General features: G+C 35.0%; 1 protein-coding gene and 1 pseudogene across 1 annotated transcript in view; one reads left to right on the forward strand and one right to left on the reverse strand.

Moving 5' to 3' along the window:
• TMEM26 (transmembrane protein 26) overlaps positions 1 to 20,990 on the forward strand; it is a 43,925-nt gene extending 22,935 nt beyond the window's left edge. Inside the window, exons 3-6 of the mRNA XM_028123998.1 lie at positions 27 to 140; positions 2,041 to 2,261; positions 17,545 to 17,621; positions 20,566 to 20,990. Coding sequence (XP_027979799.1) covers positions 27 to 140; positions 2,041 to 2,261; positions 17,545 to 17,621; positions 20,566 to 20,990 — 837 coding nt within the window. The remainder of the gene's footprint in view (positions 1 to 26; positions 141 to 2,040; positions 2,262 to 17,544; positions 17,622 to 20,565) is intronic.
• Positions 15,780 to 16,096, reverse strand: LOC114224770 (small ribosomal subunit protein eS24 pseudogene; annotated as a pseudogene).
• Positions 20,991 to 25,064: the final 4,074 nt, after the last annotated feature.

Genomic DNA, 25,064 nt, shown 5'->3' on the forward strand with positions numbered 1-25,064 from the left:
ATATTGCTTTTTTACAAAATTCTTAGTACTGCAGTAGACATTCTGAAGGAATGTCACAAAATACCAGCAGCAAAGGAAACTTCAATCAAACTCTGATATCAAGTGGACAAGCCAATGGAGCAGAGGATCTCATTAAGACGGTGAGAGATTTTTCCACTGCATTTTAAAGGATCTAGCAAATCACCTTTTCATTTGGTGAGGATAACATTCTCTACACCTTTCAGCTCATTCTTTCCTAAGGAAATTTGCCAGTTGTTTAATTGTTTGGCTCAGGAATTTGCAAAATAATTGTATTTTTATTAATTAAACACATTTAATATGCATAATAGTCATATATATCATATATATTAATAGATATATTTAATTTGCAGCATTAAGTAGCCTTTAACACTTAGGTCAGATAATATATGCACAAGGCGAGATACGTATTATTTGTGAAGGAATGATAAAAGATTGGGATCTGGCCTATATATTTTTAGGTGTTATATTAATAGGGAAGGTTTCCAGCCAAAAGAGAATCACTTCTTTGTTCTTCACTTACCTGATATTTGTGAAACTAACCATAGCCTATTATAAAATGGTATATGGGAGAGACTCAAGGCCCAGACCCCTACCAATGAGCCACATTTTCAACAATAAGACAGATTATTGATTCTAAGAGGTTTAATTAAATTAGCCTTGGATTCTAATTCAAGCTCCAATCACAGCTGACTGACATCACTTTGAACAAGTCACTTAATCACTCTGTATCTCAGTTTTTCATCTGATAATTGAAAATATTAATATTCACCCTGCTAGTATGCTTCTTGTAAGAATCAAGTAGGATGTATATGTGAAGTCTCACAGAAAAAATATAAAACACTGTGTAAATGAAAATCATTGATCCTCATGCTTGGCTTCAATTGGGCTAGCATCCTGCCTTGTCTTTTATCCTCCCTTTACCTCTACACTTGACATCAGTAAGTAATCAAGAGGGATAAATAGGTTTTGAAAAAATGTAGTTAAGTTACTTGTATAAATCAGTTGGAAGCAACTATCAAAGTTGCAAACTATCAAACTGGAGACCTACACTCCTGTAGACTTTAAAAGATTATAGCCTCTAAGGGCCAATGATATATTTTAAAACTTATTTAGAAGTTAAATGGGCAAGAGATATTATTCAGAATACATGAAAGGGGTGTAAATTTTTCTCCAAGTTCAAGATTAAGGGCAGAATAAAATTTGGTTGCTAGTTTATGGATTTTTCAATAGTATGTTAAATATTCAGAATAAAAATAATAACTATAGTTATTCTCTTTCTTTGTATTTAGGTAATGAATAAACATTATTATACATTTTCTCATTTGATGTAGTAGTGTTTTAAAGCAATAAAAAACAAGAGATCTGTACTATGTTAAAATATTCCCAGATTAATAAATTCAGACTTGAAATCCCTGAAAGAAAAATACAGGATTTTTTTGTGATTTTAATATGGTATTTAAAAAATTTTGCTGTTACTTTGGTTTTTTTTTTTTAAAGATTTTATTTATTTGAGAGAGAGAGAGAGAGAGAGAGAGAGCACATGAGAGGGGGGAGGGGCAGAGGGAGAAACAGACTCCATGCTGAGCAGGGAGCCTGATGCAGGACTCAATCCTGGGACTCCAGGATCATGACCTGAGCCCAAGGCAGTTGCTTAACTAACTGAGCCACCCAGGTGCCCTTGCTGTTACTTTGTTACAGAGAAGAGCAAAATGAGTAATGATCTTTAAAAGTCATGAAATTGGCCCTTTAAATATCAAATGCTACAATCTTACTAGCAAGTGTGAGGTTTAAATTACTTCTTGTTATAAGGCTGCCCCTTTTTTAAGGACCACGTTAGCTTTTTTTCCCCAGAGTGTCCAGTTGAAAGGAGTTTTATTTTCTTTAGTAAGTGAAGAATCATTTTCTGAAAATGACCTTCCACAAAAGTTAATTCTTAATTGAAAACCATGGTGAAGAAGGCGTCTCTCTCCAAGGTGGTAGCTCACAATCTTCTCTCTGTATGACATTTTTGTTACATAGGCCAAAGTTTTTGTAAGTAACTTATCAACAGTATGTGAGAAAGTTTGGACTTTGGGACTCCATCAGACATTCCTGTTAATGCTCATAATTGGAAGATGGCTTCTACCCATTGGAGGAGGGATCACTCGGGACCAACTCTCTCAACTTCTCCTTATGTTTGTGGGGACAGCTGCTGACATACTGGAATTCACAAGTGAGACCCTGGAAGAACAAAATGTGAGGTAAGCAGGCCTACAAGGTCAGGCCTCCCACACTTGTCTATTTGTTCTATCATTTGTATTCTGCACAAATAAGGATTTTCAGTCTATTATATGTCCAATGATAGAATCATAGAATTTCCTAATGTTCAGATACATATTAGATACCAGCCCAGTTTATATGTATATATACCTGAACTTCCTGTTAAAGAAAAAGGGCAAATAATATTTCCTTTGGGTGAGAACAGAAAAGCTCTACACTTCTGCATGACCATGGGTTAGGTGGGGCCACAGTTGTTAAAAAACCTTCAGGAGGTGGAATGATCATCCATAGCTCCTCTCTCATGTTCTCAAGTGTCCTGGAATGTAGCCAATCATAAAATTCTCTTCTAGAGCACAGCATAGCTCTAAGTCCAGGAAAGGACCTAGAAAAGACATAGAGAAATCTCTCCTCTACCTAGTTGGGAATTTATATTCCCTGGTGTGAATGGAGAATGGGGCAGATTAGGTTTATTTTACTAAATTGTATTTTTAGTCAGTTTTGTTCAAAGTGTCTAAAGGCCTTCTGGTATAGATGCCTATAAATTAAAACTTATTGAGTTGGTACTTTTATTTTTGCCACGAGCAAATAAACTCAGAATCCATGATCACATCTGTTTATGGAACCACTTTCTTACCTTTAGGGATTTAAGTCTCAGTGCCTGAATGTACTTTCAGCTTGGGTTGTTTTGTGCTATGCCATAAAAATAAATTGCAATGAAGCTGGCTCTTAATGCTACAGTTTACTTTATGCTGTGTTTCTCAAATAATGAAACATAAAGCCGAGCAAAATACACTAACTTACTGAGTAAACTTAGTATCCCAATTATAGCACAAAGTGTATCTGTAACCAGAGGTTACTTTTACATGATCATTTCCTGTTTCATTTATACTAATTTTTCTTATACTTTATTAAGCAGACATAGAATTTTAAAAATAATCCAATTTAAGTTGATCCATTGTCCTCAAAACATTGATGTTAATTTTGTAACTTTAATACCTTATATTTAGTTAGTGCTGTACATTGTAAACAAATTCTCAGATACTTTAAAACACTTGTAATACAATGGGGTTACAAGAAAAACATAAAGAAATCATAACCAAGCACATAAAAACAGTAAATAACTACAGGCACAGTGACAGGGACATAAAAATATAACTATGACTAGCTATACCTATATAGAAATAAACACATACATGCTAAATATCTAGTGAGATGGGAGAGATATGGGGTAGGAAACAGAGTATTCAGGAGGGATATGTTTTGTGGGGCCGGTAATTAAAATGTGAGAAATGCCAAATCCGGCTACTTAAATGGTCTGTTTATTAGGTCCATCCACAAATGACACCAATGTGCATTTTATAGATCAGTATTTGCCAATAGACGTTAAATATTCAATGTTAATCATTAAAATCTGAATTTCCCAGAAAAAACATCTTTGAAAATCATGAGGTATTCATTCATTCATGAACTGTAGACTGATTATCTGGTATGTACCAGGCAGTGTGCTGGGTGGAGATGGGGGAGCAAATGGTAAGTGGTGAGAGAAATTCTGGACACACCGACCTCTCCCAACCCAGGTGATTTCAATTCAGCAATTTCTTCTGCCACCTACAAATTAATCAAATGTTTCTAAAATCTTTTTTTTTCTCATTTTAAACTTGCATTATATCCTCAGAAGTGGTCAAATAAAGAATGCCATGGTTATTGTTTTAAAATTTCTTTTCAGGCTTCATGGTCTCAGACTGAAGTCATTTTATTTTTAGTATAACTGCATTGTGTCAGTGTGTAGTCTCTACTCCCTCAGGTCTCCATCACTACTCACACTCCAAAGTCAAGGCCCATAAAGAACCTAGAATTTTTTTCTCCCTCTTAAAACCCACCTCCTGACCTGTAATTTTGTCACTGGTCTCATCCATACTGCAAGAATTGACACAGCAAATGTCTGTCTCTTCAAAGGAGAGACAAATTCTCACACTGTGGCAAATCTTTCCTCTTTGGACTCAAAAAAGACAATCATGAAAAATAAATTTAATGTACTCATAAAAGATGTTCACTTATAATAGCAAAGGAGGTTACTTCATTAGAACCCACCTGGCATTACCTATTTTTACAACATTTTATTTTCTATTTTATTTTATTCCATAATTTAGGCTGACAGATTTAGGAGAAAACCTTCAATAATGCATACACTGCAACGATGTCTACCTCTCTTTCCTGCATCCTTGTTAAATACCTTAAATCCAATTTTTTTAAACTTAAGTCAATTTCTTTCCATATGTCCACTTTAAGTTCATTTGACTAATTCTTATGAATTTACATGGACTTGTGAGATGCTGCAAATTTTTCTTAAGAGCTTGACTTTACACGCCATAAAATTCAACTATTCTAATTTTTTGGTTCAATGATATTTAGTAAATTTATTGGTGTGCAACCATCATGAGAATCTAGATTCTTTGTGGCTGTTGGGAGTCAATTCTCACTCCTCCCATGACCAACCCTAAGCAACCCCTGATATGCTTTCTTTCTGTACAGAGTCTCCTTTTCCAGAAATTTCATGTAAATGGGATCATAAAATATATAGCATTTTGTGTGCAGCTTTTTCACTTAGCATGTTTTAGGATTCAGTCACACTGTTGTATGTATTGGTAGTTAGCTCCTTTTTAATTGCTGAATAGTATTCCATGCATATACCACATTTTATTTATTCATTCAGTAGTCGATATACATGTGTATTGCTATCTTCTTGCTATTAAAGAATGATCTTGCTTATGAACATACACTAAAATCCTTTGGAAAGATCAATTTTCATTTTTCTTGGGTCTATACCTAGGATTAGAATGACTGGGTTTATGTTAGTACATGTTTAGCTTTTTAAGAAACTCCCAAACTGTTTGCCAAAGTGGCTGTACCTTTTTATATTCCATTCTTTCACATCCTCACTATTTTTTTTCAATATTTTGATTATGACCATTCTATTGGGTTCTTGTGGTATCATATTGTAGTTTTAATTTCTGTTTTCCTAATGACTAAATGAGCATCTTTCCATGTGCTAATTAGCTAATCCCATATCTTCCTTCAGTGAAGTGTCTGTTCAAATTTTTGCCCACTTTTTTGGTTGGATTGATTTTTTTGTTGTTGAATTGTAAGAGATTGTAAGAGTTCTTTATATTCTGGACACAAGTCCTTCATTAGATACATAAATGTGAATGTGTTTTTTTTTTCCCAGTATACAGCTTGCTTTTCATTTTTGTCATTTAAAAAGTCTTTTTAAAATTTTTTAATTTGAATTCAATTTAATTAACATATACTATATTACTAGTTTCAGAGGTAGAATTTAGTGATTCATCAGTTGCATACAACACCCAGTGCTCACTACATCAGGTGCTCCCCTTAATACCCATGACCCAATTACCCCATACCCTCAACCCACCTCCTCTCCAGCAACCTTCAGTTTGTTTCCTATGGTATGGTTTACATCTCTCTGTTTTAAAAAAAGAATAGTTTTTAAAAATTTTTGATAAAGTCCCATGTATCACTTTTTAAAATTTTAACTAGTGCTTTAGAAGTCATATCTAAGAAATATTTTCCTCACCCAAAACTGGAAATATTTCCCTCTATAATATTCTGACTTGACTTTTGTGTAGCGTGATGTAAGGATCTAAATTTGTGTTTTATCTTATTTTGTTTTGTTTTTGGCATTATCCCAGAACACTTTTTGTCCTAGCTGAGACCAGTTGTCTCTGCAATATTTGTTGAAAAGACTATCCTTTCCCTATTAAATTGCCTTGATATCTTTGTCAAAAATCAATTAGCCACATATGTAAGGGTTTTTCTAAACTTTCTATTGTATTCCATTGCTCTATATATTTATCCTTATGCCAGTACCACACTACTGTTGTAACTGGAATTTTATGGTAAGTTTGAAACTAAATATTGTAAGTCTTCTAACATTGTTCTTTTAATTTTGGGGCGGGGGGCAGCTATTCTAAGTCCTCTGTAATTCCATTTAAGTTTTATGATCAGCTTGTCAAATTCTACAAATAATCCTGCTGGAGTCTTGATAAGGATTGTATTAAATTTAAGCAGCAATTTGTGAAGAAATGGCATCTTAAGTCTTTTAATGTGTGAACATGAATTATCTCACCATTTATTCAGATGTTCCTTAATTTCTGTCAGCAATGTTTTGTAATTTTCAATATGTGGGTCTTGTGCTGATTTTCCTAAACTTATTCTTAAGTATTTTTTCTTTTTGATATAATTATTTTCTTAATTTCTTAATATCATTTTCATGTTTTTTATTGCTACTACACAGAAATGCAATTGATTTTTGTATGATGATCTTGTACCCAGCAATAATGCTAAACTTCTTTATTAGTTTTGTAGATTCCTTAGGATTTTCTACTTATAGGATAATGCCATTTGTAAGTAAAGGTAGCTTTCATTCTTTCTAATGTGTATGACTTTTAATTTCTTTTTCTTACCTTATTACATTGGCTAGGATTTCTAGTACAATATTAAATAGAAGTATAAGCGTGGGCATTTCAATCTCAAAGGGTACGCATTCTGTCTTTCACTATTAAGGATGATGTTAGGTATAGGTTTTGCACAGATACACTTTGCACAGATACACAGATCAGTTGGAGGAAATTCCTATTTATTTCTAGGTTATTGAGGGTCTCTTTCTTTCTCTCTCTCTCTTCTCTCTCTCTTTTCTTCCTTCCTTTCTTTCTTTCTTTCTTTCTTTCTTTCTTTCTTTCTTTCTTTCTTTCTTTCTTTCTTTCCTCTTTCTCTTTCTCTCTTTTTTTTCTCTTTCTTTCTTTCCTCTTTCTCTTTTTCGGACATTGGATTTTGTTAAATTCCTTTTCTATTTTTATCAAGATTATTATGTCGTGGCTGTCTTTCATTCTATAAATATGGTATATTACATTAACTAACTTTCAGATGCCAAACCAACCTTGACTTGGGATAAATCTCACTTGGTTATGTTGTATAATGGTTTCAATGTATTGCTGATGTAGGTTTGCTAACATTTTGTTAATTTATATATCTATGCTCATGAGCATATTGATCTATAGTGATATTTTCTAATGATATCTTTTTCTGGCTTTAGTATTAGGATAATACCGGACTCAGTGAATACCTCAGGAAGCATCCCTTCTTTCTCTATTTTCCAAAAGATTTTGCAAAGGATTGGTATTTACCTATGAAGCTATCTGGGCCCAGGGTTTTCTTTGGGGAAGTTATTTTATTACTAATTCAACATAATTATTTCATTATAAGCCTATTCAGTTATTCTATTTCTTCCTGAGTTAACTCTGATTACATTTTTCTTTTTTTATTCCTAGGAATTTTTCCATTTCAAATAAATTATCTAGTTTTTTATATAAAGTTTTTAATATTAATTTTTTATATTATTCCTTTAAACTTGTGTCAGTTTCTATAGGGTCGCTTATTATGCCCCCTTTTATATTCTGAGTTGGTCATTTGTGTCTTCTCTTTTTTTTTTAGATTTATCAATTTTGTTGATCTTCTAAAATAACCAACTTTTGACTTCATTGATTTTTCTCTATTGTTATTCTGTTCTCCATTTCATTGATTTGTGCTCTGGTGTTTAATTTTTCCTTCCTTCTACTTGCTTTGGATCTAATTTTCTCTTTTTTCCCTTAGTGTCTTAAGATGGAATCTTAGAATATTGATTTGAGATCTTTCTGCTTTTCTAACATGGTGTTCAAAGCTACAGATTTCCCTCTAACTTGCTTTATCTGTGTCCCATAAGCTTTGATATGTTATCTTTTATTGTTTAATACCGTTCAAAATATTTTCCAGTATCTCCTGTAATTTATCCTTTGGCCTATGGCTTATTTAGAAGTAAGCTATTTAATTTCCATATGGAGATGGCCCAAATTTCTTTCTGTTGTTTTCTATTTTAATTCTGTTGTAGTCTTTAAATTATTTTAATCCTTTTCAATTTATTGGGACTTATCTTATGGCATAGCATATGGCCTATCCTGGAGAATGTTCTACATATGCTTGAAAATAATGTGTATTTATCTGTTGTTTGGTTGAGTGTTCTGTAAATGTCACCTGTGTCACATTGGTTATTAGGTTATTTGACTCTTCTGTATCCTTACTGATTTTTTGTCTAGTTGTTCTATCAGTTATTGAGAGTGGGGCATTGAAATCTTCAACTCTAATTGTTGAATTATCTGTTTCCTTTTCCAATACTGTCAGTTTTTGCTTCAAGTATTTTGAGGCTCTGTTTTTAAGTGTGTATACTTTAATTTTTTAAAACAACTTCCTGAGGTAGTAACTATTTTTCATCATGAAATGTCACTCTTTTTCTCTTTAGTAATATGTCTTGTCTCAAAGTCTATTTTGTGTCATAATGAACTTAGGTACTCTATTCTCTTATGATACTGTTGCCATGGCATATTTCTTTCTCCATCCTTGTACTTTCAAACTCTTTGTATCTTTGCATCTAAACTGTGTCCCTTATAGACTATATATAGTTGGATTTTCATCTTTTTCCCCAGTCAAGCTTTGTCTTTTAATTGGAGTGTATATTAGTTTCCCAGGGCTGCCATAATGAAATACCACAAACTGAAAGTCTTAAAAACAACAGAAAAATTATTTTCTTACAGTCCTCAGGGCTGAAAGTCCAAATCAGTGTCAGCAGGGTTGGTTTCTACTGGAGGCACTGAGGGAGAATCTGTTTGGTGCCTCTTTCCTGGATTCTGGTGGTTGCTGGCAATTCTTAGTGTTTCTTGGCTTGTAGACACATCGCTACAATCTCTGCCTTTGTCTTCACATGGAATTCCCCTCAGTGTTTCTCTCAGTGTTTGCACATTTTCCCCTTCTTAGAGGGACACGAGTCTTTGGATTAGGACTCAAATTAATCTAATATGACTTCATCTTAACTTGTTTACATCTGCAAAGACTATTTCCAAATAAGATTACATTCTGAAGTCTAAGTAGACATGAATTTTGGGAAGACATCACTCAATATATTACAGTGTATTTATTCCATTCATATGCAATCTAACTATTGATTTGGTTGGATTTCTATCTGCCATTTTGTTATTTGTGTTTTTTTCTGAGTCTAAAGTTTTTTCATTCCTGTGTTACTCATTTACTACTTTAAAAATATTTTTAACAAACAATTTTAATTGATTTTTTATTGGTAGTTACTATAGGGATTTTATTTATTTATTATTTTATTGGTAGTTACTATAGGGATTACAATATGTATTTTAATTCTTCATATGCTACTATAAGTTAATAGCTTCATTTCTTCTCCCTCTTTTTTGCTATTGTCATTACATTACATCTTTATGTTATAAACCAAAAAATAGTTTTATAATTATTTTTATAGACTTTAATATTTTTAAGAAATTAAGAAAAGAAAACATATGACTGTATATTTATGTATTCTCTTATATTTCCCCACAAGTTGAAGATTCTCTATTCCTTCTTGTGAATTTGAGTTACTGTCTGGTATCATTTCCTTTCAGCCTTCCTTTACAAAGGAACAAAGACTTCCTTTATCATTTCTTCTAAGGCAAATCTGCTACCAACTAATTCTCCCAGTCTTTGTCCAGAAATGTGTTTGTTTTGCATTCATGTTTCAAAAAAATAGTTTTGTTGGATAGAGAATTCATGGTTGTTAATTTTTACTTCAGCATTTTACATATATAATTCTACTGTATTCTAGCCTTCATTATTTCTGATGAGATGTTAACCATTTTTGTTGTTGTTGTTGTTACCCAGTACAAGCTGAGACATTTTCTTTTGCTGTTTTCAAGATTTTCTCTTTCTTTTTGACTTTCAGTCATTTGACTGTGATGTATGTAGGTGTAGTTCTCCTTGCCTTTAACCTTACTACAACTTTGTTGATTATTGATCTTGGATCTTTAAATTATGTTTTTCCTCAAATTTAGGAATTTTCAGCCATCATCCATTCAAACATATTTTCTGGTCCATTCTCTCTTCCTTCTTCTGAGACTCATATTATAAATAAGTATGCTTAAGTGTGTTCCATAGTTTTCTGAGACTGTTTTTTCTCCCATCTGTTTTACTCTCTTTTCATCAAATTGGATAATTTTCCTGATTTATCTTCTACATCACTGATTCTTTCTTCTACCATCTCAAATGTATATGTAGACTCAAATCGTAGAGTACACCTACTGAATTTTTCATTTTGGGTCCCATAATTTTAACTATAGAATTTCTATTTAATTATTTTTACAGCTTATACTTCTTTATTTAGATTATCTATTTGTTGAGTCATTGTAATCATATTTTTCTTTAATTTGTTGAACATAGTTTTATTTTAATTTTTGAACATATTTATAATAGTTGCTTTGATGACTTTGTCTGTTAAGCCCAACATCTGGACCCCGGAGTCAGTTTCTATTGACTTTTTCTTTTTCCTGAGTATAGGTCAGTCATTACTGTTTTTTTGCATGTTATATATTTTTGGTGGAAACAGGACATTTTAGATTATATTTTGTAGCAATATATTATCCTCAAGCTTCCCCTGTAACTTTAGGCTTCTTGATGTTGTTTTTGTTGTCTCAATAAATTGCCTGAACTTAATCTAAGGAATCTCTCTTCCCTTAGATTGTAGCCACTGATGGCTCTGCTTTTTTTTTTTTTTTATTCCTTCTTTTGCTTCTTTGTTTTTAGCATGACCTATTAGGATTATACCTATAACTACATAGCTTGTGATTAGCCAATGATTTGGACAGGATTTGTGATCAAACACTTCAAGCCCTTATGACCTACACCCTCTGCCAATGGATCTGTGTGTGGATTGGATAGCACATTTAAATTCAGAAAGTTTTCATATATACTCAGTTTTCAGTTTCCACTGGGTTTTCTTGGATCTTCCTGGCACATGTCTGGTGTACATGAAGCTCTTATCTAGCCCATCTAAGGCTCTCTTATTTTCAAAATCGCTCCATTAAAATTCAAGTTAGTCTACCATTCACCCCAACTGGGATTGCAACCATAAAGTAGCAAGGCTGTGGGCTCTCCCATTCATTTCCAACCAAGTTGATTACTCTTACTGACCACACCTCTAAGCATAAGATTTCAGAATCTACTCCAAGCCAAGTTAGCACACTGTGACCATGAGGGGCCTCTGGTTTTCACTGTCAAACCCTCCCCAGTAAAACTACTACTCTGACTGAACAAGACAGCCTTAACATTCCTCTCAGTCTGACTAAACTTTCAAAAGGTCTGTTGCAACTAATGAATCGTTGAACACTACATCAAAAACTAATGATGTACTATATCTTGGCTAACTGAACATAATAATAATAATAAAGAATAGTTTTATGAAAAAAATTAAAAATAAAATCTTTAAAAAATTTTAAGTAAAATGAGGATAATGGTAATAAATTAAAAAAATTTTTAAAAAGGTCTGTTGCTGAGTATAGACCTTTGAATTCCTTTTCCTTACAGCATTTACTTTAGAAAACTTGCAGTTATAAGTTCTTTCTCTGCCCCTTTGAGATTAAGTCTTCTCCCAGGCTCTTTCTTGTTTTACTACCCAGAAATCTTTCTAATGGATGTAGGAGTCATCCCTTTGAAATATGATCATCAAGAAAGATAACACCCCTATCTCTTGGTCTCTTTGTGATGTTAGAAGCCTAATTTATGTTGGTGCCAGTTAGCAAACACACAAAAAAAATGGTCTAATCATGTTGACCAATCTCCCCCTCTAATGTCCTCTAGTACTTTTGCACTAGCTCACTCCAGGGCTTCAAAACTCTCTTGCCTTTTGTTTCAGTAGGGGTGAACTCAATATTTCTCTCCTTTTGCAATAGTCTTTAATAAAGTCTTCCTTGCCTGTTTAACTCTGATGCAATTTTTCTTTAACATAGCCCAGCTGGAGGGGTGTGAAAATATCCCATGGACAAGAATGCCTCAAACTCCCACTCTTCTTAATTGAAGTTCTACCAGTTTCTCATAAATAAATGTTACTTGGTTTGTTATTTGCCTTTGATTGATTTTCAGAGATCTGAAGCAGTTATTTTTGACAATTTGTCAAGTATGTTTGTTATAGAGAGGTTTTGCTGAACTTTTCATTCTGCTACAGCCATCCTCCAACATTTTTAACAATTCTGAATTTCAGTATCATTGCCAGGAAGAGCCAACTGGTTAGTCACACATTTAGGGATAATCTTTAATGTGCAGTCTTTTTTTGAACACAGATCATTTATTAAAGAGAAAAAAATCTGTTCTCATAACATTACTGTTATCTCACTGTATTTGACCACACAAAGGAGAATTTTCCTATGTTTACACTGTTTGCTTTTCATTTAACTCTTTTTGCTTTTCTTCTAGGGTAGGTTAATACTTCATTTTCTCATTTTCTTTCTCTCTCTCCTCTATCTTTTTTCCTTCTCTGAAGAGGTTTGTTGGATGGTTTTCTAAAAACTAGGTGTATTAGGGGAGTCTGAGTGGTGCAATCAGTTAAACTTCCAACTCTTGGTTTCAGCTCAGGTCATGATTTCAGGGTTGTGAGATTGAGTCCTATTTCAGGGCTCTGCAACTCAGTGTGGAGTCTGCTTGAGTTTCTCTCTCCCTCTCCCTCTGCCCCTCTCCCCGTACTCACACACACTCTCTCCCTAAAATAAATAAATAAATCTTTTAAAAAATAAACAAAAATGAGGTGAATTCTATCCACTGATTATCTCTTATCTACAGGAACATTTACATGTCCAAAAAGAAATAGTTAAGCAAATTAGCAATGTATGACTTTATTTTTACTTTACACCCAATAAATTTGGTGCACTGATCTACCAAATTCAGTCTTTTATCCTCCTAATTTTCCAAGTAGAGAAATGATACTCACATATATAATTATATTTGTCAAGATCTTTTGTCTCTTTATGAATAGAGTCCATTGTCTGCTTACATGCTTCTCAGTTGACATTTATGAAGACATTACACATGAGAAAATGGGGTGAGACAATTAGGGGAGACAGTTTCACAATGGAGATAATGTTGGATAAATTCACTCCAAATTTCCTTCACATTTTGAGTAATTGTCGTTTAAGCTCGGTGATTCATTTACTTTCCTTTTAACCTTCCCAAGTAACTTTTACTATCTGACTTAGTACAAATTTGTCTGCTTCAAAAATTTTCTGGCTGTTTTTTTCCAAAGTTATTTTTGATAAATTTACTCATATGTTTCTCAACACTCACATTTTCCTATGTTTTGTGCATGCTCAGATATTTGCATGTGCAAAAGATATATGTTCATTATTGTAGTGTTAGAATCTGGCTTACTTAGGGCTAGGGATTGTTATTATTTATTTTTATTTTGTATAATGATAGAATTAAAACACAAAGTATTTAAGAAATATGTTCACATAGTAAAAATACCACTGCTACCATTACTGTTGCTGCGGCTGCCACTACTACTACCAGGTAATGGTTATTCATCTCTTGTTGTGCTCCAAGTACTGTTATAAGGGTTTTAGTTGTGCTAAGTTATTTAGACTTTACAATACACTATGAAGTAGATACTATCATTATCACCATTTTATAAGCTGAACTGTGGCAGGCAAGAGAAGTTGAGAAAATCTCAAAGTTACATGGTAATAAAAAACAACACCTAATTTGCATAATTAGTCTGTTTTGAGTGCTCTTCTAAGAACTTTATATGCTTAATATATTTTTATAATGTACTTAATATAATTATCATATAAAATCTAGTAGCTATTAAATTATTATTGTTATCCGCATATTGAATAGGGGTAAACTAAAGCATATAGATGTGAAATTACTTGTTCATGTTCATGTAGTCAGTAAATATCAATCTGGGATTGGAGGCCCACATCCTAGCTCTCTGGTGAAGGTTGGAGCTGGTATTTGAACTCCAGCAACCTACCACCAGACCTTATGCTTTACCACTGATTTCTGCTGCCTTGCAGACAAATTGCACATGAGTTTTTGGTAGAATTATTGAGGTTTGGGATTAGAAGAAACTCCAAATTAGCCATCTATTTAATAATCTATTTTACATCTGTTGCAAAATCCTCTCTAGAATTTTCTCAACAAGTTTTTGTCCAGACTTTCTTTGAAAATTTTCACTAATAGAGACTATACTAACCCCAGGGCAACTCACTCCATTTTGAGTTGATATTATTAGAGAGTACTTTTCTCTATTGTGATAAAGTTTGCGTTCTTATAGGTACCATTAAAATTCTTTCACTCTGAATTGGACTTCTGAAGTCACAAGAAAGAAGTTTAATTTCTTTTCCACATGATAGCCTTTTAAATATATAAAACTTCTTGAGCTATCCCACATATAACGTGGCTCTGATATCTCTATCCTAGCCTCTCTCCTTTGGACCAAAAACTTTATAAATTTTCCTCCTAAAACATTAAGCACAATACATAATATTTCTGATATATTCTGAATATTACAGAATACAGCAGGGCTAAAACTTTCCGCTTCCTTTATGGAAATAGTATAGTACTGTGGTTAAAAGGGTGGATGCTGAAACAAGCTATCTAGTTCTGACTTTTGCTTCCAACATTTACAACCACATTACTTTGGACAACTAGAGTTTCTACAACTCTATGCCTCAGTTTCCTCACTGGTCAAATAGGGATAAGTATAACTATTTTGTAAAATTGGTATGAGGATTAAGTGTGATCATAGTTAAACCATTAGAAAACTTCTTGAAACAGTATGAGTTCAGAAACTGTAGGTAAAATTATTTAAAAATTCAGGCACTTACTGAAGATCTATTATGTAAGATATTGACATTGCAAAGATGGAAAAATTTATAGACTGCATTTCCTAGGTATCTCTACTTAAAATTCTAGACTTTATACTTCTTATGAAATGACCTATGATTGCATTTGATTTTAGAAAATCATAAATCCATGTCATACTGTGGACTTAAAATTAGATAATAGTAAGGGAAAATCCTTGAGCCTTTTTTACGGCAGCTGCTATGAAGTGCTACCTCTTCTGTCCTATTCTAGGTCATCCAGTTACATCTTGTCAAGATCTTTTGAGATCCTGATTGTGTCTTCCGGGGTAATGTTTTCCCATCCAACCTCCATGTCATATGTGCATATGAGAAGCCTTCCATCAATGTGGCAACCAAGTCATTGGTGAAATGTGAAGTGGAATAGAATCAAGGGCAGAGCCTGCAGCAACCCTTAGAGAGCTCCCTTTGGGGAGTCATTTACACAGTTAGGAATCCACCTAACTGTGCTTACACCCAGAACATTTCTTAATCTTGTTAATAAGAACACTGCGGGAGGCTTTTTCACCAGCTTTATTTATTTTTTTCACATTAACATTCTTAGTTTATTGATCCTCTCATGAAAAGTCTGCACAACCACCACAGATAAAGCCACTGCAGCATCTTTACTCCTTCTGTTGTCCAATATCCAGCTCACTTTTTGCCAGCACCAACACTGGCATTTGCAGTCCCCCTGACTTTCTTCATTCTGTTCTTGTGTTCCTTTCACTGTTTTCTTGATGTCTTTTTCTTCTCATACAGGCCATGTCTTGCAAGTCTGTGTTTGGGTTCATTTTTCTTTGCATCATCCAAGGAATCATAAATCATGCCAAAACTGGTTGTCTTGCCACCACCAAAATGGGTTCTGAATCCAAACACAGATATGACATCTGGTGTGGTCTTTTACATTTTGGCTAGTTTTTCCCGAATTTTTGTCTTAGGTACTGTTGCCTTTCTGGGGTGAAGAACATCAATGACCACCTGTTTCCGCTGAAGTAGTTGGTTAGTCATGAACTAGTCCATATAGTTACTGTGTCGTTCATGATGGCGGCCAAGCTTCAAGCAGCCAGGGAGGAAAAGAGAACCACTATTCGCCGGCCAATCATCCAGCCTTATTTAAACCCAAATGTCTAGTATTAATTTATATATCATTACTTGCTTGGTAATCCTAACTCTGTTGAGGAGAGAGAGAAAAAAAAAAATCTTAGTATGCTGAGTGTAATTGTCCCAAGTAACCTGTGCTAATTCCTAGTAATTACTGTCTTCTATAAGGGCTTTCAGAAATCTTCTAAATAATCACTTATATAACCTAACTAGGGATTAATAGTAAATGTGCCTTTTGTACTTTGATACACTTCTGCTTCATTTTGAAAATTAAGACTTTGTTTATTTATTTTGTCATCACCCTTGTCTCTGCCACTAATTGCCAAGATAATGATGGCTTAGAAATATCATTTATAATTTCTCTCATAGTTTTTGAGATCTAATTTTTCAGGACCTCAATACTTGAAGCATTTAAAGATATCCCTTACAACCACCTCATTTATTTTGGTTTCAACTTCTCCTCCCTGATGCCTTTCTATCCCTTTCCAATCTGAAAATCCCTCTTGACAGAGAAGTTGGCAATAAAATCTGCTATTATACCACTAATCTCAAATTGCTAACTTCCTTTGTATTTTTGCTAAAAAAATAACTTTGATATTTCTTTTATATCCTTTGTATTTGTATAACATCTATTCTTTCTGACTTCAGTCTTCAAGACCATTCTCCTAGGTCGATGACATTTGTATATTTGTATATTTGCCAAGTATGGACCTTCTTTTGTACATTCAATAATTCCTTCCACAAATAATTGTTGAGGGTCTACTATTTGCTGTTCTAGGCACTGGGAATACAATAGTGAATGAAACTGTCATATTCCTTGACTTACATCCTAGTAAGTGGTGTAAATTTTTTTATTATTGGATTTATCTTCCCACCTTTTTCTCCTGACTTAAGGTAGTTTTCTTTTACATGCTGAACTTTTAATTTGGGGGCATCATGTAGTCCTTTTGAGATATATTTTTAATTTAGAGTCTCATGATCTTAGAAAAAAAATTTTATTTTTTCTCCTTGAAAATTCTTGAAATCAGCCCTCTGAATTTCTTCGTCAAAGTCTAACATTTTCCCTAGCATCTATCTCCAATAATGTTTCCATGATTTTGTAAAACTAAGAACAACAATATGGGACAAAGAGGCTTGGCCATAATTTACACAGATGTTGGCCCATGTGAAAGTTGGATTTTAAGTCTCGGAGTTTTTTTTTTACTTCTACATTATTCCATTATAATCGTGAATGGATTTTTTTCATGGATTTCGTATATCACCAAGATATTTTGACAACTCTTGAAAAGTTTATTAGGGTATACTCAAATATGAGAAAAAAGAGAAAATATTTCTTTAAAAATGATCATATTTTTATTACTAATTTAAAATTTTGTCTGCATTCTAGGAATAGTCCTGCCCTAGTCTATGCCATCCTTGTTATATGGACCTGGAGCATGCTGCAATTTCCACTTGACCTGGCGGGTAAATGTCTCAGTATTTGCTCAAACAGAAAATTATAACTCTTGATTATAAACTATAATGAAGTTAAGGAGGCATTTGAGAAGATTATCATTTTTATCATTTTGATATCCCAGTGTTAGTTCCAGTTCAATTTAGAAGAAAAGTCGACTGAAACAGAAAAGCTGCTAGTGGCTCCATTCTGGTACATGGTGAGCCTGAGATAGTTGAATGTACTGGAGCACAGCTTTACATTCACTTCAAAACGTGGCTCCATCACATATGCATTGTAAAATCTCCCACTAATTAGTTAAGACCTTTGTGCTTCAATTTTCACCAGTGAAATGGGTTCTTGTGATGACGAAATAAGATAGAGTTTGTAAAGTGCTTAGCACAGTTGCTGGGATACAAATGTTAGCTCTTGATATTTTGGGGGGCTCAATTTCATTCTTTTGTCAGACCCATGTATTAGATTATCACAGGGAGTAAGAGCAGTTTTAGGGCCACATGGAAAATTAAAATTTTCCTCAGTAGTGGCCCTTGATATTCCATTGGTCCTATTAATAAATAGATACACTTCTAAGACTTTGTAAGAAGAAACTGTTTTCCAAGCATATCATACTAGTGATGATCTAGAGCTGCATTGTCCAATACAGTATTCACTAGCCACATGTGGCTGTTTAAATTTAAATTTAAATTAATTGAAATTAAATGAAATAAAAGTTCAGTTCCTCAGTCACACTAGCCACAATTCAAGTGCTCAACTGCCACATATGGCTACTGTAGTAGGCAGAATGTTTTTACCATCACAGGAAGTTCAATTGAACAACATTGATCTGGAGTCATTCCTTAACTTCTAGGAAAGATACCTGAATTCTGACTTGAGAATTCTCCAGTATGCCACTTTACTCCAAAGAAATTCTAGGATTTAATAATTACATTTTCCTTAAGCCTGACTTCTTTTTTTTTATGGCACCCTCCTCAATGGACTCAGGATTTAATCTTTTCTGCATCTTCTTTTGGCTTACTTTAATAGACCCAGAGCTTTCAGAGGTAATTTTAGAATTTAGCAAACACTCTCTGAAACAAAATTGTCACCAGAATTGATGGAAAGAGTGGCTGTGGTTTTTTAGAAATACCCAAAATTTAATTACTAGTTAACAATTACAAACAAATGTATGCCAATCACACACACACACACACACACACACACACACACAATTTTGTCGAAATGTGCCCAATCTATACCTCTTGATCAGGTGGTGTTTCCTGACAGAGTATTAGGTACCATCACTTTAAATGTTGAAGAACAGTCTTAGGAGGTCCCCTTGGAACTATTTCCTGACCCTAACTTCTTAAGAGAGGCCACTCTTGAGGCACCTGGGTGGCTCAGTCAGCTAAGCATCTGACTCTTGGTTTCGGCTCAGGTCATGATCTCAGGGTTGTGGGATCAAGCCCTGTGTAGGGTTCTGCCTTCAGCGTGGAGTCTCCTTGAGATTCTGTCTCACCATTTCCTTCCCCCCCACAAAATAAATAAATAAATCTTTTCTTTTTAAAAAAAGAGAGGCCACTTATGTTGGTTTTTCTTTTGTAATTCACTCTGCTAATCCTCACCCTCCTATATCTTGTGGTTTATAGCCTTGCTAAGAAAATTTTTATTTGGGAAAGAAATTTTGTAAACTTTCAGGGGTGCTAATGTTATGCAGCTGTTTGAAAAACAAAGACCAAATGTTACTTCTGACTAAATCACTATTGTATTTTCAAAAAAAATAGTACATTATGTTCACCCATATCAAAGCAACTTCATAATATTTGCAGGCTCCAGTAGACGAAGGCATTCTTTGTTTGAAAATTCCAAATGGAAAGCTTCATTATTATAAAGGATTATTTTATGCCCTTGACCTTGAATTAAATTAGCATTTTAGAAATTAAAACAAAAAGGTTTATCTGTTGATTGGGCCTCCTTTTGTTCAACTGGAAAATCAGTAATTATATCCAGTGTTTCTTGTAAACTGTGAAACAAAACCATAAGGCATTAGGCAAAATAAAATAACAATGGCATTTATTTTGGGCTTTTATCCCCCCACCATTAGAAAAAGATGTTTAACATGAATTAAGTTTGAATTTGAATTATAAACACTTGCATTTCCACAACATAATTTACACATATGGCTGAGTGAGTCAACCAGGAAACAGGTAGATCCCAAAAGGAGGATTCAGAAGGATCTGGGCCACGTATCTATACTCTGTTCCATCTTCCCAACTCAGCAGTCAGCTAAGTCATTCATTATCCCAAGGGAAAGAGAGAAGTGAGAAATCAGAGAGGAGCCAGGGGTGTTACTCTAACGGAAACAAAAAGAGCCAGTGAATAGGGGCCCCTCTCCTCACAGACATCATTGTTACCTTGGTTTTCAAAGGAAGAAACCGGGGCCCAGGAAGGTTAAGTAACTTGGCCAGCATCTTGCTAAAAAAACAAACAAGCAAAACAAAAAACAAAACAAAACAAAAAAACGAGGCAGCCAGGCTACCTGGCTTGAGGCCTAAAATGCCCTGCTGTGCTCTCTCTCTACACCGCAGAACCCAGGGACAGCCAAGGTGGTTTCTCTGGTTCTTCGTTCTCTCTAGCCCAGTTGCTTGTGCTTTCCTCAGGATGGGGACTAGAAGGTGATCTAAAATTTGTGACATGGAGGGAAACCCGAGGACTGGCTTTCTTTGGTGTGTTTTATTGAAATTACAACAGAATATTGATTTTAAACATAAAATGACCAGGGATGTTAAGTGGTTAAGGGATGGCTAAGGGTGGTGTTCAATGTTAAGGGTGGTCTCATTTCCCCCCTCCCCAGAATTAAATTATAGAATCACTCCCAACTGTTAAGTAGCACAACACCCATGGTTGATGAGTTGTCCGCATTTCATACTGTCTTACACATTTCAGAGGGGCGCTAATTGGTCTGTCTTGTGTTCTCAGTACAGCATGTCGTCTGCCCCTTGTCGGTGGCAATGAGGGGGTTCCCCAGCTTCTTCTTTTGCCAATACAGTGCAGATCTGTGGAACATTGGAATCAGCATCTTCATACAAGACGGCCCCTTCCTCGTCGTGCGTCTCATATTGATGACTTACTTCAAAGTGATAAATCAGATGCTGGTGTTCTTTGCTGCCAAGAATTTCCTTGTGGTGGTGTTACAACTCTACCGCCTGGTAGTGTTGGCGATGGATGTCCGCACTTCCTTGCTACGTCAGCCGGGAAGCCTGAAAGCAAAGCACCTCTGCCCGTGTGAACGCATCGCCAGTGGGCTCTCAACAGGAGATCCGGGGAGCGGCTCTAAGGGGGACTTGGGGGTACCCTTGCAGGCCTTGCCAGTCACCCCCGAGGACTCTCAATCCACCCTGTAGCTCCTTACTGACTGCGGCCGGCAGCTAGAACGTTTGACTTTCTGGTCCTTCTTACAGACAGAATCTCCTCTCTCTCCCTCTTTTTTTAACTTTGGCATATAATAATTTTCCAAAGAACAACATAAAAAGTGATCTTAAACCAAAGCTGAGGAATTTTCTTTTTTTCAACTGAACGGAAAGAACTTTGATTAGTGGCTATCGCTACAACTTCTGCGCGATTGTATCAGATGTTATAGTTGTTCAACGACGAAGTGATTTGTTTGTCTTGAACTGTTTGAAGAGCTATGGACAGGGTTACAGTGACATGCCCTCAAAAGATTTAGTGCAGACAAACTGTCACGGCTGTTACCTGAAAATAGAGAAGCTTTGAACTTTGGCTCCATTGTCAGACTACCTCATCTGATCTTTTCTGCCATGTCTCTGACATCAAAAAATGTACATTCAGTGAATGCAGAACAAATGAAGGGAAAAGTGCTTTTAAAATTACCTCACTGTGAGCTGGAAGCAGTGAAAATCTCTGCCCAGCTTCCATAGCATTGAGAGCCCTCTCCATCGCTGCACAGACCTTCCCAGGAAAATCATTTTTCTGGGCTGATGTGGTATTCTGTCATGGTGCGTATGCTCTTACAGAAATTTTACTGCTTTTGGCTTGGGCACTGCAAAATTCACAGCAAGCCATTTTGGTTGTGAGGCAGGAAATACTGGTAATGCTAACAAAGTCACAATTTCCACTCTGAAACATGATTTGCGGTATTCGTCAGAATTTTTCTTTACCATTTTCTATATTGCCAAGTCAAATTATGTGGGCTGATGCAAGGAAGCAACAAAGCAGGGAGTAAAGGTGTTTCAAGCCCTTTAAGTGTTACCCTAGTTTCTGGAGCTGGCCAGCAGTAGAAGGAACTCCTCCAAACTGCCACTATGGGAGACTGAGTCGGCCTTTGGTCTCCGGGAAGGTGTCGGGGATGGAGGCTTGCATCAGCCCGACACGCAGCCAACAGCCCTTGACTGGTGACGGGGCGCAGAACACTCCATGGCATTGTGGAAATCAGGAAATTTACTTTTCTTTCCTGCATTAAGACTTCACCTCCCCAGTGTTGAAACAGCCATAATTTCCCCTTACATACCTCTGTACTTTCCAGATGGAGGTCATTCAGAACATTTTAAAATGATTTTTGCTGTTAAAGATACAGTGTGAAAATTTACCTGACTGTATAGCAGTGATTACATTTGAGTTGAGACAAGCAGTACTGAAGCTGTTTTTTCAGGGTTCAAAGCATAATTCCTCCTTGTTATTATGCTGAGGAATTCAAAAGGACATGAAAGGTAAGACCGAGTAAGACCTTAAATTGGGTGTGACCATTTGACAACCAATGGGGACAATTTTATCTATAAATCTGTGTGACAGGATATCTGTTCAAAATATTTGATTCAAAGTTTCATAGGCAAATGCTATTTTTATACAGAGAAATTAATATTTTCTACTCCCTGGCTTTTTCAGCATCTGATAGCATGTTTCTGTTTCTTCCATTTCTTCCTTGTGTTCCTAATTTCAACAATATGATGATTGTAAAATTACACATGAGATGAGTGGAATACATTTATAATTTTCATAATAATTTTATGAATGCTAAGATCAGGAAATTATATTTATATAAAGTAAAGAACTTGACAACTTTTAAGGGCATGTTATTTAAAATGCTTAGCAATTGGAAGCAAAAAATAATAAGTGCTACTATTTATAAAAATGCCTCAACAGAATCTGTTTTTCTGTTGACTATTTTATGTTTAATGTTTTCCTCCACAACATGTATGTGCTGCTTATTATTGCAGATTTGCTCATGGCATACTTTTCATGTTTTAATTTTTTTTCCCCAGCAAAACAAACATTGAACATCTAAAAATAGATAAACTATAAAGTAGTACGGCTGTTGCAAGGGTATTTTTAAACATTTTCAAATCTGAGACTTGGCTTGGCTTCGTGAATGAGTTCCTAGTGTTTCAGTAAAGTATTTTGTAATTAGCACTCCTCCAAAGGCCTGGGAAATGGGAAGTCCAGAGTCTGGCTTTACTTAGTGTTCCAGGAAGGCAAAGAGCACGGAGGACCATCTCAGCAATGAATGGTGGCAGAAATAGACACATGCTCGACAAGGTTTTCCAGGAAAATCTGCAAAGGGCATCATTCATTAACCTAACTGCTGGTACCTCTACTCTTTAGGACTATTTTTATAGCAGGAAAAAAAAATCTATAGTCATTTAGTTTATTTAAAAACAAAACCTAAATCCAGGTTGTGTCTCTAGGACTCCAAATGAAAAGAGTTAAACTTGTATTCAGTTAATTGTCTGTTTTTATTCTGGATTGCTAAACACTGCAGTGTTTGAAAACAGCCCAGCGTTTGCTATAAAGTGGTTAGAACAGCAGTTACCATATGTATATTGATGTCCCGGGACCTGCTTCCATGGTATGTGTAATCAGATAACTGTTCAGATCATATGTACGACGTGTCGCAGGCCATACCTCTCTACGCTCACAGACCCACAACACGTTTGTGGTGATGTCATTATTGTTGTGGTTGTTGTTACCTAAATGCTTGATGGCAGCTCAATCAAATGTCCTTCCTCAAAACATATTATTCTACTTGTGAGGAAACACAGAGTACATGTTTTAATGACGCTGCATGGAAACATACCTTATAACCATGGCATGGGTTTTCTTCTGACCCTGACTACATGAGTCCCAAAGGACATGACTTCCCATTACAAGATCCGTAAACTGTCTTTATCTTTCATTAGTCTGTGAATTTTTATTTAAGCTGGAACTGCTAACATAGGAAAATAAAAATTTGTATTGGCCAATAACATTCTAGCTAACCTTCCAAAATGAAGAATCTTACACAAATTTACCAGTTGGGCTTGTGCTTCCACTAATATGTCGCAGCACTTCAGGCCCTGTAAGACCAGAAAGACACAGCCAAGAAGCACTGGGTTCACTACTGTAATATTAATTGTGAATTCGTGATTTAATAGAAAGCTTCCAAAGCCCCGGAAAGGCATGCATTGTAGGTGCACATGGTTTAGGTTTCCTCCCAAGTTTCAGATTTCAACACGGACCCCTATTCCCTTTGGCACTTAATTTCAATGATTCTTAATCCAGTCTCTTGTTGACAGAGAAAAAGAATTGCAGAAGGTCGAGCATCTGTCCACCTTCACTCTACTTTGGCCCTCGGAAAGTGAAATGCTGAAATTTATTGCAGAGCCTTAAAGACATACATAAAAAAACAAACAATCTTGAATTATAAGAAGAGATTGCTATGTTGTTTTGTTTTGTTTTGGGGGATTGTTGGGTTTTTTGTTTTGTTTTGTTTTGTTCTAATTTCTTTTTACTTTTGGCCATTCTGATCCATTCTTGCAAATTTCTGATTTGGGGGTAAAACTAGGCAGCTGGAGGATGTTTATAGCCCTGAGGCTTCAAATAACATTCCATATGATGGGAGGAACTTTAAACAATGTTCAAATAATCAACTGCTGCAGCCTTATATTTTATGCGTGTCCATCCTCTAAATCCTTTCTAGAATATTTTGTGAGAATATTTTCTCTGAATTATTTATATCAATACTATTTTGCTAAGAATGACCTTTGTATTTTATTATATACATTAAAGAGTTTGTGTACAATGTTATCTCGATGTCTGTTTTTTGTCTGCATTTCTTGTCTTTGTTCTCTACTGTCATTCGTTTCATTTCGTTTTTAAGCTTTGATTTTAAAAAACAGATCTATTTAGAATGTGACTAAAGTGGCATTTCAAACTAGCGAGGAAAGACTGACCAATTTTATAAATGATGTTGGGGAATTTTGTGAACCATCTGGAAAAAATAAAGTTAGATTTTTATCTCACGCAATATATAGAAATAAATTCCAGATGGATTAAAGAACTAAATATAAAAGTGAAAACTATAAAATATTAGAAGAAAATACGGGATGTGTCTTTAGCATTTGGGGAATGGGAAAGATCCTCCAAAGCAAGACATGAAACCCAGAAGCTCTGACAGAAAAGATGGACAGATTTTCCTACGTAAA

This window comes from Eumetopias jubatus, unplaced genomic scaffold (genome assembly GCF_037043125.1).
Source record: "Eumetopias jubatus isolate StellerSeaLion01/CBP00866 unplaced genomic scaffold, mEumJub1_p1.0 scaffold_17, whole genome shotgun sequence".
Lineage (NCBI taxonomy): Eukaryota > Metazoa > Chordata > Mammalia > Carnivora > Otariidae > Eumetopias > Eumetopias jubatus.